The following is a 13,151-nucleotide window of genomic DNA, read 5'->3' as shown; positions in this document are numbered from 1 at the left end:
GGGAGTTAAGTTTACAAGAGGGAGTGTGAAGTCCTTCCTAATGTTATTTGCCTTCTGCATGCATCGTGTGTTGTAAATGTCCATCATAGTAGGAAGAGAGACCCCAATTATCTTCTCCACTGCCTTCACGATCATCTGCAGGGCCTTACAGTCTGAGGTGGTAAGTTTCCAAACCAAAAGTAAATCACAAAACTTTGTAGATACCATACTTGAATTAAAAACACAAAATGCTGGAGAAGCTCAACAGTGTCCTTTATGAAGCAAAGGCAAAGATATTTAGATGACTATATCAGGACTGCCTTGTGCACCCGCCATGAGCTTGTCAGCTTCATCCACTTTGCGGCCAACTGACCTGGTCCATCTCTGATAACATTTTCCCCTTCCTGGATCGGTCTCCATCTCAGGAGACAAGTTTTCTATTGACATATACTACAAACCCTCCAAATCCATAACTAGCTAGACTACACTTCCTCACACCCTTCCCCCTGCAAGGATTCCATCGCCTTCTCTAAATTTCTCAGCCTCCATGTTCCCAAGATGAGGTTTTCCAGCCCAGAGCTTCTGAAACGTCTGCCTTCTTCCACAACATAGGTTCACCTCCACCACTATTGACTCAGCCCTCACCTGCATTTCCTCCATTGCCCACTCATCTCCCCTGGCCCCCTCTCTGCTCCCAGAAGCAAAACACAGAATTCCCCCTCATCCTCACCCACCAGCCTCCACATCCAACACATCATCCACCAGAATTTCCAGCACTTACTGCAGGATTCCACCACCACACATTTTTCCTGTTCCTCCTCTCTCGGCCTTCCACAGGGACTACTCCCTCCGCGATTCCCTCATGCACTTATCCCTCCCCATCCATCACACCCCCGGCACCTTCCCATGCCTACAGGAGGTGCAACACTTGCGCTCACACCTCCTCCCTCACCACAGTCTAGGGTACCCAAACAGGCCTTTCACATGAAGAACACTTCACTTGTACATCCAGAGGGCTTATTTACTACATCTGGAGCACCCTTTGTGACATTCTCTACGTCAGAGAGACCGGTCGCAAACTGGGAGATCGCTTCACTCAGCACCTCTGCTCAGTGCGTAACCGCAGCGACCTCCCAGTGGCCAACCATTTCAATTGTGGGTCACATGTCTGTCCATAGCTTATGTCATGTCCCACCCTGATCACCCATAGATTGAAGGACCACCACCTTATTTTCCATCTGTGCACCCTCCAGCCACATGAACATTGACTTTTCTTAATTCCATTAAACCTAGTTGCCTTTTCTTTCCCCTTCCCCCTTTTCCCATCCTTCCAATTCTTTCATCCACACACACACCCTCCCTCCTTTCTCCACCTATCATCTCCTGCCTTGCCACCCCCCTCCCACTCTTTTGATCAGACACTTGCCAGCATTTTCTCATACTTTGATGAAGGGCTCAAGCCCAAAATGTCAGTTATGTATCTCTGCCTTTGCTACAAAAAGGACAGTGTTTGACCAGTTGAGCTTCTCCAGCATTTTGTGTTTTTACAGTTTCCAAATCAGGCTCTCAATACATCCTCTATAAAATGTAGTGAGGATAGAGGGTGGGAGATGAACTTTCTCAGCCTTCACAGGAAGTAGAGGGACAAGGTGAGATAGTCCATCAAGTGTACATCAAGGAACTTAGTACTCTTAACAACCTCAATGGTCAGTGGAGTGGGATTCCACCCCCCCCCCCCCCCTCACCGGGGCCTCCTAAAGTTGACAACCATCTCTTTTATTAACATTCAGATACAGGTTATTGGCTCTGCATCAGTCCATTAGTGACTGACCTCATCTTTGCACTCTGTCTCATTGATCTTGCTGATAAGGTCCACCACATTGTCAGCAAACTTGATGATGTGATTTGAGTTGTGTTTTGCTGCACAGTCATGAGTCGGCAGAGTGAACAGCAGTGGACTAAGCACAAAGCCCTTGGACCCCCCACCCCATGCTCAGTGTAATGGTCTTGGAATTGCTGTTTCCAATCTCGACTGCATGAGGTCTCCCCATCAGGAAGTCAAGATCCAGTTGCAGAGGGAGGTGTTTAGGCCCAACAGACTCAACGTATCTATCAGGTACTGAGGTATGTTTGTGTTGAATATCTAACTGAAGTCAATGAACATAATTCCAACACAAGTGTCATTATTTTCCAGATGGGTGAGGGCTAGATGGATGGTGGTGGCAATGGCTTTGTCCGTGGAGCAGTTGGATCTACATGCTGTAGGGGGTCCAGTGAGGGGGGGCAGCAGGAGCTTGATGTGCCCCATGACAAGACTCTAAGCATTTCATGATGGTAGATGTGAGTGCAACAGGGTGGTAATAAAAAATATACAGAGCACACAAAAACACCAATGTTTTTTCCTGCCCTATTCTCCTCCACCAAAATTCCACCCTATATAGTTTATGCCCCCCACCTTCCACTGAAATCAATTCAAGTATCACAACAGCAGCCTTCCAGTACCTGACCCCATTTCCTCTGCATGAAATAACAATGACAAGAGGATTACACAGCCATAATAATCAAAACACAGCTCAATCTTCCATGCTCAAAATCCACCCATATAATTTCTATTATAAATTATTGGACGCGAGTCAAGAACAGCAGTTAAACAAGAAAGTCTGCAGACAACAATAGCAACCCAGACTGATTTTTCCCTTGCCTTGAAACTGTTAGGCTAATTGCTGCACCTTGTCAGCATTGAGGAAACAAGAAATTCTAGAACTTCCCAAACTCTACACCAACAATAATACTAATCTGACCTATTGTGCATTTCATGTCATTGGTCCAGTAACAATACAGAGATAAATTTGCTGTATTCACCAATGCCAGAAAGACTAGTTAAAACAAATATTTTCTGGATTTGACAAAGTTGCAATAAAGTTGTCTTCAATTCATTGGCTGGAAACCAAAAGAAAACTGAAGTGCTGGAAATACTTGTCTGTCAGACATTAGAGAGACTGCAATCAGTTGCGCCTCCTTCCATTTGGAATCAGTCACGCAGCACAAAAAAAATCCTTCACCCACTGCATCCATGTACACATCACATTTGGCAGTTGGGTTTGTATCCTCCATGCCTTGCCTACTCAAGTTTATTTAGAAATGTCTCAACCACGTTTTCTAGCATCATAGTCCAGATCTCAACCACTGGGTATGAAAAACTTTCCTTCCGATCCCCTTTAAAACTCTTACGTCTCCTCATCTTCGACACTCCTAGCATGGAAAGAGACCCTGAACATCTTCCTTATCTATGCCTCATAACTTTGTGCATTTCTTCGAGGGTCCTTCACTCCATTAGACCTTAACGTCTTTAGAGTTCGGGACCGGACCTGGGTCGAACCCCGAACTGTCTGTCAGCTTACATTCTCTCCTTGGGTTTTCCCCTGGGGCTCCGGTTTCCTTCCCCCCCCCCCCCCCCCCTTAGGTGTAATTGGGCGGCTCGGGCTCGTGGGCCGAAATGGCCTGTTACCGTGTTGTGTATCTAAACAAAAGTTACACGGCATTATTGGATCGCGAACACAAGTCTTAAGAACTGTGACTACTGTTGCAATTACATCACCCGAACAAATCCCAAAAATGGATCCCTTTCTTACGTCATCAGGGAAATGACGGCGATTTAAATAAAAACCTCAAGGTTTTAGAAACCGAAACATATTGTAATAACTTCATCAGTTTCTTTGGCAAGGACCCCCTCCCCTCCGAAAAATCAACCGAATTTTAACTACGCCGCAAAAGATGTTCAAAATTCCTTCCCTTTTTATGATTTTATTTTAAAAAAGGACGGATAATAGCTCATTTAGCAGTTTTGGATGTACAAAAGTCCTGGGTTTTCAAAAACCAGGAGGCCAGCAGGCGGAAACGGCCACTGTCACTCACCGTCCTCGACCGTAAAAGCCCCTTCCGAAGTCCAATGAACTCGAGGCAGGGTGAATAAAACAAGGATAGACCAGTACAAAATTCTACAGGATTTCTTTTCTAAAGGCTTGCCACCAAACAAATTCGCCGCAACCTCCCTCCCTCCCTCGATGTTTACTCACCTCAGCAACAACGCAAAGGCAGACGCGCCGGAAGTCCCGCCTCCCTCCGACACTGGTTGGTCGCGTCTGCGTCTGCCGGAAAGAGGCGGTGATGGCTGTCAATCCCAATACGACGCCGAGAGCCCGCCCGCTGAATGGACAACTACTGTTCATATATAACAAGGTCTAGTTTCTGGAATCTTTGACCTTTATTTGCTTTTATACATGTACCACTACCCAGAATGGCGGACCAGCGCCTTCCCAAGATCGTGTTATATGGCGAGCTCTCCACTGGCCACCGTGACAGAGGTGCACCAAAGAAAAGGTACAAGGACTGCCTAAAGAAATCTCTTGGTGCCTGCCACATTGACCACCGCCAGTGGGCTGATAACGCCTCAAACCGTGCATCTTGGCGCCTCACAGTTCGGCGGGCAGCAACCTCCTTTGAAGAAGACCGCAGAGCCCACCTCACTGACAAAAGACAAAGGAGGAAAAACCCAACACCCAACCAACCAATTTTCCCCTGCAACTGCTGCAACCGTGTCTGCCTGTCCTGCATCGGACATGTCAGTCACAAACGAGCCTGCAGCTGACGTGGACATTACCCCTCCATAAATTTTCGTCCGCGAAGCCCAGCCAAAGAAGAAAGACATGTACCACACAGGATTTCTGAGAATTGAAATGGCAATATTTTTCTTTAGTTACAATTCTAATGATGAAGTTAAAACAAAGAGAATTTGAATTTACGCGTGAATTCTACCTTTTTTAAAGTTCCAAAATGTTTTCAAAATTAACAAAGGAACTAGGAGTGGTGTCCAGACTTCTTGGTGTCTTGATAACTAAAGTATGGCCATGGTTATTGGCAGAAACAGATACAACAGTACTATTTAAGAGGCTTCTGCATATGATGAGGAATAGGGGGTTTAGTTTGATTTGGTCAAAGGACTTGTACTATGTCCTATGTAAAGATGACATTTTCTTTAATCACTCCTATAAGCCACAGTTGTTCAATTTTCATGTTTCACGTTTGGCTTTTGTGCTGGAAAGAATTATCTTTTTTTCTGAAAATTATGCATTATTTTATGAAATGCTATCCAGTCCACTGTAATATCTTGTAAAATATGTTCCCAAATCAACCACAACCAATTTTGCCTTTAAACCTTCATAAATTGCTTTTTTGGTTTCATAATATAGTTTGGGATTAAACCACTGTACATCACTTTCAAAGAGTAAAATTTACCTTGTTATAGCCATTCTTCACGAAAGGACAATTGACAACAAGATTACCAATTAAATTTTTCTCAATGTACTAAATCAAAAACTGCCTTTTCCTTTAGTCATAGAACTAATAAACAGTCATTCTGTATGAATGCCATAAATTCTTCTATCTTTTATGGTGTGTGCAATACAGTACATTTCCCCTTATCCAAAATTCTGTAAACAAAATGTTCCATTAACTGAACATTTTTGCGGCGCCGACATGATTGTCACAAATTGAAAAAAATTCATCTCCCGATTTGGCCATGTGGGGCTCTGACACTCCATTGGCGCCAGTTTGGTAACAACAAAAGTCAGAACCAACCAGGAAGACACGCTGAACGGCTAGATGACAGGTCAGAGAAGCAGGCTGGAATCTCGAGCCATCAGTGAGCGACTGGAGGAAGTTGGTGGGTCAGGCAGCCATGGGGAGAAATTAGAATGCCAATTGTCCTCGTTTCAGGTAACTCCCTCCCCTCTCTCTTTTCACTTCTTTACCTTCAGCTGTACTTAGTTTACAAACTGTGTTCTGCTGTCTCCCAGTTGCAAGCAATTGGAAATATCTTTTGTCTCAGTATCATTAAGGAGAGTGACTTCCCAGGCAGGAGCGTGGAACTTGGGCTCCTGTGCAGGAACTCGGACTCCTGGTCAGGGACAGGTGACAACTGATGCTACTGTGCTGTTCTGGGTTTTTTTTTTTTAGTTTTGTTCTGTTCACTGAAAAAAATATAACCAAAAACCGTTCAGTCCCAAGCTTTACAGATATGGGGAAACGTAATGTATTATATTTGCTATTTGAACTATAAATAAATACACTAATGTTTACTTTCCTTTGCTGTTTCCTTTGCATGACAGAACCTTTGTGACATTATTATTGCCAAGGCAAGAATATTTCGTACTACTGTACTGATCTCATCCATAGTAAAAGCCATATTGCATGGCTTCATAAAATTTCAAATATCTTTGAACATTCAGCTCCTAGCTTTGGCCACTCTGCAGCCATATGGCCATGCTTCCATAATGGCAATAAAATATCTACTGTTTTTTTCTTTTTATGTCATTGATTTATCCAGCTTGTGGTGGATGCTGCAACTATTTAGTTATGGTACTCCTCATTTTACCCTTATTTGTTGTTTGCTATTAATTTATTATGATTACTTTTCTAATAAAAGAAAAATATGGCAATTCTGCTAGGTCTGCTGTAACAGTAGTGCTGCCATTGGTGCAGACCTGTGGAGAGTAGGGAGCGAAGTCATAGCACTCCCCTGCGGGGTGCAACCTCCCAGTCCGACTGTGTCGGTACTGTGCAGGCTTTAAACAGCTTATTGAAGGAGCTGATGGTGGTTTATTTTAAAACCCTGCGACCATGGGATCTGGGCCCAAAATGGCGGTGCTTATGATCAGCAGTGGCCACAAGGGGAAGCAGAGAACTGGTGCAGGACACCAGTAAATGTGAGACCACCCCCAGTTTGAGAAGGAGAAGCAAAGGGAACTACCCATGGAACAGTGACTATGGCAGCAGATTAGTGAAGAGCTCGAAAGCTGAAGAACACACAGGCGGAAGGCTGTTGGCGACTCAAGACGAGGAGACCACACAGACTGCGAGCGACTGCAGTCAAGACTCGCACCAGGCTGCATTCTGCTGGAGAGTGGTTGAAGTTGTATCAGGATTAAGATGCAAGAGGGAGCCGAGGGCATCAGAGGCTCCTTGATCATGTCAGAGGAGTTCATCTGGAGCTTGGGTTGCTGATGGTTTATACTGAAGGCTGCGTGGCTGCAGAAGCATTGGAGGTGAAGCCATGGACATTCAGTGACTCTTGAGAGACTGTCTTTTGCTTTTCCTTCTCTGGCTATAAGGGGCACTGGGCAATTTCTGCTGATAGCGAATCTCTGGTTTTTGGTAGATCAAAGGAAATTTCATGTAATATCACATTTTGTGTTTTATTACTTAACAATAATGTTGAATATAATATCCATTTTCTAATTTGTTTCTCTCCTCTCCAAATTCCACAAGAGGTTCCCATCATCCTGCCAAATTAGTTCAAATCCTCTTCCACAGCACTAGCAAACATTCTGCATGGATATGGGTTCTGGTCCTGCTGAAGTGAAACCTATTCATTTTATACACATTCCACCGGGTCCAGCAATGAACCCAATGCTTCATAAATTTAAAGCCTTCTTTCTCTGCCACTTCTCCACTTACTCATTAATTCACTCACTTTACTTATTATCACAAAGCAACGAGTAATCTTATATTAGTTGCTTTAAAATCATTTATAATCTTTCTACTAGCTCCACAATATGTATGCAGAACCTCCCATCTCTACCAATGTTGTTGGTACTAATGCAATTCTTCACCTTCTCCTTTCAGGATAATCTGAAATTGATCTTTCCCCACCAATGCACCCTAATCACCATCTTAAACTATTCCAAAAGCACCTCAAATGGAAAACATCTACTATCAAGAAGAAATATTTTGAGTGCATTGGGGATGCCGCACGCACGCACGCACGCACGCACGCACGCACGCACGCACGCACGCACGCACGCACGCACGCACGCACGCACGCACGCACGCACGCACGCACGCACGCACGCACGCACGCACGCACGCACGCACGCACGCACGCACGCACGCACGCACGCACGCACGCACCTTCATAATTGTTAAATCAATACTAAAATAATACCCTTAAACATATATTTAAATCAAACATAATACATGTATTTAACAAATGAAATCCACTTTAAAACTAAGTTCAAATATTAAAATCATATATCAACCACATATCTGTTATACAAAAAATCATAAATAAATACAGAATCATACATAAATACAGAATTTCCATTAATACCAAGTTTCCTTTATAATTCATCGAGAGAACAAAAACATCCCTTAGAAAAACAATCAGATAAACTTTTTATTCCCTTCCCCTCCCCTTATATAAAAAAAGAAAAAAGTTCAAACTCTTATAAAATTCTCCATATTCTTCATTTATAACATCTTCAAAATTCTCTATCGAAATTAACAATTTTATTAAACTCTTCTCCCTCAATGTATTTGTACTTAATTTTCTTCTTTTTCTTCTTATCACCTTTCCCCTCATCTTCCTCTTCATCTAATTCAACATCCTCAATTTTTGACTTATTATCTTCTGTGACATCATCCTCTTAAAAAAGAAAAAAAAGAGAAAAAAACCCAAAAAAAAGAAAAAAGAGAAAAAAACCTCCTAATTCCCTCTCAATTATAATCAGAAAACAAAAAGAGTTTTTAAAAAATTATTTATTTAAAAAAAATAATTAAAAAAAACCTTCACTTCTTAACCCAAAAATTAAAAAGAAAAAAAAACAGGTCGGAGGTCACAACTACCTCCTCCTGTTTAAACTGCCCAAAGCGGTAACTCCCCCAAAATATTGGGTGTGAGATAACTCACAGGTAGCTGATGACTTCTGGAAACTAGTGCCCACCCAGTTCCCTCTCCCAACTCCCATTTCATTAAACTATCATCATTATTTAAACTATTTAAACTCTTCTCAAAAAAGATAAAAGATTTATTTTTTTAAATCAACGTTACCACTTCGGTCACCATTGCTTCCATTTCTTTTAAAAATCTGGATCCCACCTTACATCTCTACTCTCTTTGGAGACCATAAAGGACTACATTGTTCCTGAAACTGCATGATTGGTAGAGACTGAGCAAAGTCCATAACCTCTTTAGGATTGTCAAAGAACTTTGGCTAATTTCCATCCTGAAAAATCTTCAGTACCGCAGAATACCTGAATGTTGCCTTATGTCTTTTTTTCCACAACCGTTCTTTCACAGAATTAAATTCGCGTCATTGAAACATAATTTTTTGACTCAAATCTTGATAGAAAAAAACAGGATTATTCTTTTTTTTCTTTTCCAATCTTTTTATTATTATTATAATTTATAAACACATACAGTTCAGAGATATGAAAAATACATAGTAAATAACGAATTAATACAGAGATATTAAACAATAATATTGCAGAATAAAAATATATCATAAAAAAAATTTTTAGATCAGTTTAGAGTATGAACTCTCTAAAAAAAATGATATAATTAATAAAAATATATAAAAAAAGAGAAAAACCCCAAAAAAGAAAAAACAAATCTGAATTAAAAACTTTAAAAAAAAAACCTACCGATATAGCTAAATCACGCCGATCACTCCGATCTCATCTCACAGCCCAATTATCATACATAATCATAAAAAGAAAACAGAGCCAGATCAACTCATCACAAATGAAAATATTGAATAAATGGTCGCCAGGTTAACTCAAACTTAGAAGGGGATTCATAGACAGAGTTTCTAATTTTCTCTAAATTTAAACATAGTATAGTTTGGGTAAACCATTGGAAAACAGTGGGAGGATTAACCTCTTTCCAATTCAATAGTATAGATCTTCTAGCCATTAGTGTAAGAAAAGCAATCATACGATCCGCAGGAAGAGATAAATAAGTCAAATCTATCATAGGTAATCCAAAAATTGCAGTAATGGGATATGGTTGTAAATCAATATTCAAAATGGTAGATATAATGGAAAAAATTTCCTTCCAATAATTCTGTAAAGAGGGACAGGACCAAAACATATGTGTAAGGGAAGCTATTTCCAATTGACATTTATCACATATAGGATCGATATGAAAATAAAAACAATGGAGTTTATCTTTAGACATATGAGCTCTATGAACAACTTTAAACTGTATCAGTGAATGTTTTGCACATAGAGAAGAGGAGTTAACCAGTCGCAGAATTTTATTCCAATTTTCATTGAACCATCAAAGGAGATCTATTTTGCTGGACATTTCTAATAGCCGTACGTAAAATTGTCTCTCTGTCACAATAGTTTAAACAACGGATCAAAACAGATCTTGGATTCTGTCCTGAAAAAGATTTTCTTCTTAAAACTCTATAAGCACGTTCCAGTATTAAACCTTCAGGGAATTTATCCTGTCCTAACACTCGTGGAATCCATTCAGTAAAAGATTTTCTTGGATCTGGTCCTTCTATGCCTTCTGGCAAACCAACAATTTTCACATTGTTCTCTCTAGATTGATTCTCCAAATAATCAACCTTTTTTGCTAAATTTTTATTTTGGATCTGCAATGTTTCAATTATTCTATTTTCATCTTGCAGTTGATCCTGTGCATCGACTAAACCTTGATCACACATTTCAAATCTTTCAATGGTTTCAAGCTTAAAAGCTCCATTAATGACTTCCGTCATCGCATTAATCTTGGAAATAAACAGGTTCACAAAATTAGCTAAGTGACTCGATACAGAATATATCTCATCTTCAAGATCCTTAACAGACATTTCAACAGAAGTAGATTCAGGCATAATAGGGTCTTGCTGTTCCTTAGAGACCACGGGATCTTCTGTCCCTTCCCTTAATTTAGTATCTTTTCTAGCAGTTTGACTTCGTATAAAAATCCCTCTCAAAGTCCCCCCAGCAATGCCAGGAGACTGAAGATCAGGGTTATCTTTAAGCCAAATCTCTTTAATCATCTTCACTGAATCGATGTCTGGAAAAACCGTTGTAATTGAAGATGCATTTTGCAGCGCCACCACTGTAGCAGTCGAATGACAGCTCTTTAACTCTCCAGCTGGTGGCGCCCCAGCTGATTCAACTGTCAAAGCCTCAGCAACAGCACCCACAGTGGCCGCCGTGCGAAACACTGGCACCCGTCCAGCCCCTTGTTCTGAAAGCTGTTGAGTGCGACCTTCAGAGAGCCTCACCGGCTTAAAACGGAGCTTCAATGCCGAACTCTGCACGTCCTCCTCTGGATCCATTCTACGCTGAGTCCTGGCTTCTTGTAAACAAGTAGGCTCAGACAATTTCGGAAAAGGTAGTTTTTTAACAGTCTGTTGATGTTTTCTTTTACCTTTTTTTTTTGCATATAAACCATTAGGCACTAATCCAACACCTCTTATTATTTATAGACTTTTAAAAGAACTTTAACGGGCACTTAAAGACAAAACAATAAATCAGAGTCAGGAGAGGTCTGGAAGGCACGTATGTTCCCTACGCCATCTTGCCACACCCCCATTTTCTTTGTTTTCTAATAAATACTTTAACCACGCTATGTTCTTTGAACAACGTTCACTTCCCGGGATGTGATCAACTCCTTATTATCATTGTAACCCATTCTGATGACTTTACTTGTTTACTTCACTGTATAAATTCGAGGTGTGCAACTGTGTAGTTCAAAGCTGAGCCCTGGCTGTTACAGGGACTGCTCTCCTAGATATCTCGCTCTAATAAACTTTCCTGAAGTTGACTCTGAAGCTTGTGTCCTCATAGTTATTTCTCCTCGACAATGGCGATAATAAATTTATTCATGGTCTTGTTTAACAGGTGGGGGAATGGTCACATAATGGGGAGGGGCATCAGCTTTCCCCAGTCCAGACTGCTTATTGCCAAAGATAGATCTTTGGGCTTGGGTGAGCCCTGCAACTAAACAGATAGTGTGAGTCAACATTCAATAGCTAAAGAAAGAGACTAGGATCTAAGCATTTATCAATGCGTGGAGCATGTAATGACAGTCCCCAGCAATAGCCTAAATTCACTGTGCCTGAAAGAGAGCAGTCTCGACTCCACATTTCAGTGCTGACCAGTTGTACCACTTTTCTCAAACTGCCCAGTTCCTTCACAGGGTATTGTAGTGATCTACTGCTGGGAGAGTGCAAGCAGCGGGGGTCTGTGCCAGCATCCTAACACCTAACTTCCAAACATCCAAACACACCTGCACACAGCAGTGGTTTAAGCAGGAATTCATGCTGTTTACAGAACAACAATGTGCAGCCACTGTTTTTTTTTAAAAAAAGTACATACAAGTATTTAGATTTGAGTATTATGCAAGATACAATCACCACTCTGTGGGGGTAGCACTAAGCAAGATACAAGTGTACTCCGTATCTCCAATATTCTATCCCAGTTTACTAATGACACCTAATTCAAGGGATATTGATTCCAATGCAGTTTAGAATTTAATTATGGCTATAACATTGCACAATCAATGTCTCAATCTTCCTTGCTCTAATCCTGCCTACCACCTCAAATTGTTTCTCACTGGTGAAGAATTTATCTATAGAATTGATAAGAAACCTTTGCAATGTCCACTCAAGAAACAAAATCAACCAAACTACATGCAGGTATATACAAAATGTCCGGTAGACGAGACGTCACTACCACAACAATTATGCCTGCTTATGATGATACCTTAGAATCCATGGAATCCTTTCATCAAAGTGAGAGAGAACAATGCACCAAATCAGCCTGCACCCAAATGAAGAAACACTTGTTCAAGGACCAACGTTTCAGACTGGGCACCAGACTTCTTGGCTATCCCATAACATCAGAATATATTGTCGTGAACATGAACACCCTTACAGGTGCAAAATTGCTATAAATTACATTTAAAAAATTAGTGCAAAAGAGAAAATGAGGTAGTACCTATGTTTCATCATGCATTCAGAAATCTGATGGCAGAGGGGAAGAAACTGTTTTTGTACCTTTGGGTGTTCATCTTCAGGCTCCTGTGCCTCCTTCCAGTGAGAAGAGGGCATGGCTTATGTTGGGAGTTTCCAAAGTGGTCGATATCAACCCCTGGGAGTTGATGGGATGATTCAAAGGGTTAATACTTTAAAATAAATAGTCCTATTCTAATCTATCAAGTGCCTTTTCTGCATCTAAAGCGAAGGCCAATGATGGCATTTTTCTTTTCTGAGCCATATCTATTAGACTTAAAAATCTAACAATATTATCAGCTGATCTATTTTTAATAAAACCAGATTGGTCCATATTAATCAATTTAGGCAAACATTTAGCTA

The 13,151-nt window shown here is 41.0% G+C and overlaps 2 protein-coding genes across 5 annotated transcripts in view; one reads left to right on the top strand and one right to left on the bottom strand.

Annotated features, from left to right (window-relative positions):
* Window positions 1-4,099, bottom strand: part of LOC138761141 (TRAF-type zinc finger domain-containing protein 1-like) — a 36,914-nt gene extending 32,815 nt beyond the window's left edge. For 3 of the 4 annotated variants that reach the window (XM_069932815.1, XM_069932819.1, XM_069932820.1), the window contains exon 1: window positions 3,895-4,046. The gene's annotated coding sequence lies outside the window, so the exon portion shown is untranslated. The other variant, XM_069932816.1, reaches the window with a different exon arrangement.
* Window positions 4,100-4,433: 334 nt separating this feature from the next.
* naa25 (N-alpha-acetyltransferase 25, NatB auxiliary subunit) overlaps window positions 4,434-13,151 on the top strand; it is a 151,323-nt gene continuing 142,605 nt past the window's right edge. The window contains exon 1 of the mRNA XM_069932813.1: window positions 4,434-5,754. Coding sequence (XP_069788914.1) covers window positions 5,733-5,754 — 22 coding nt within the window. The 5' untranslated portion in view covers window positions 4,434-5,732. The remainder of the gene's footprint in view (window positions 5,755-13,151) is intronic.

The sequence above is a fragment of the Narcine bancroftii genome, chromosome 4 (assembly GCF_036971445.1).
Source record: "Narcine bancroftii isolate sNarBan1 chromosome 4, sNarBan1.hap1, whole genome shotgun sequence".
In the NCBI taxonomy this organism is placed as follows: domain Eukaryota; kingdom Metazoa; phylum Chordata; class Chondrichthyes; order Torpediniformes; family Narcinidae; genus Narcine; species Narcine bancroftii.
Note: the sequence above shows the minus strand (reverse complement) of the source record. Positions and strands in the feature narration are given on the sequence as shown.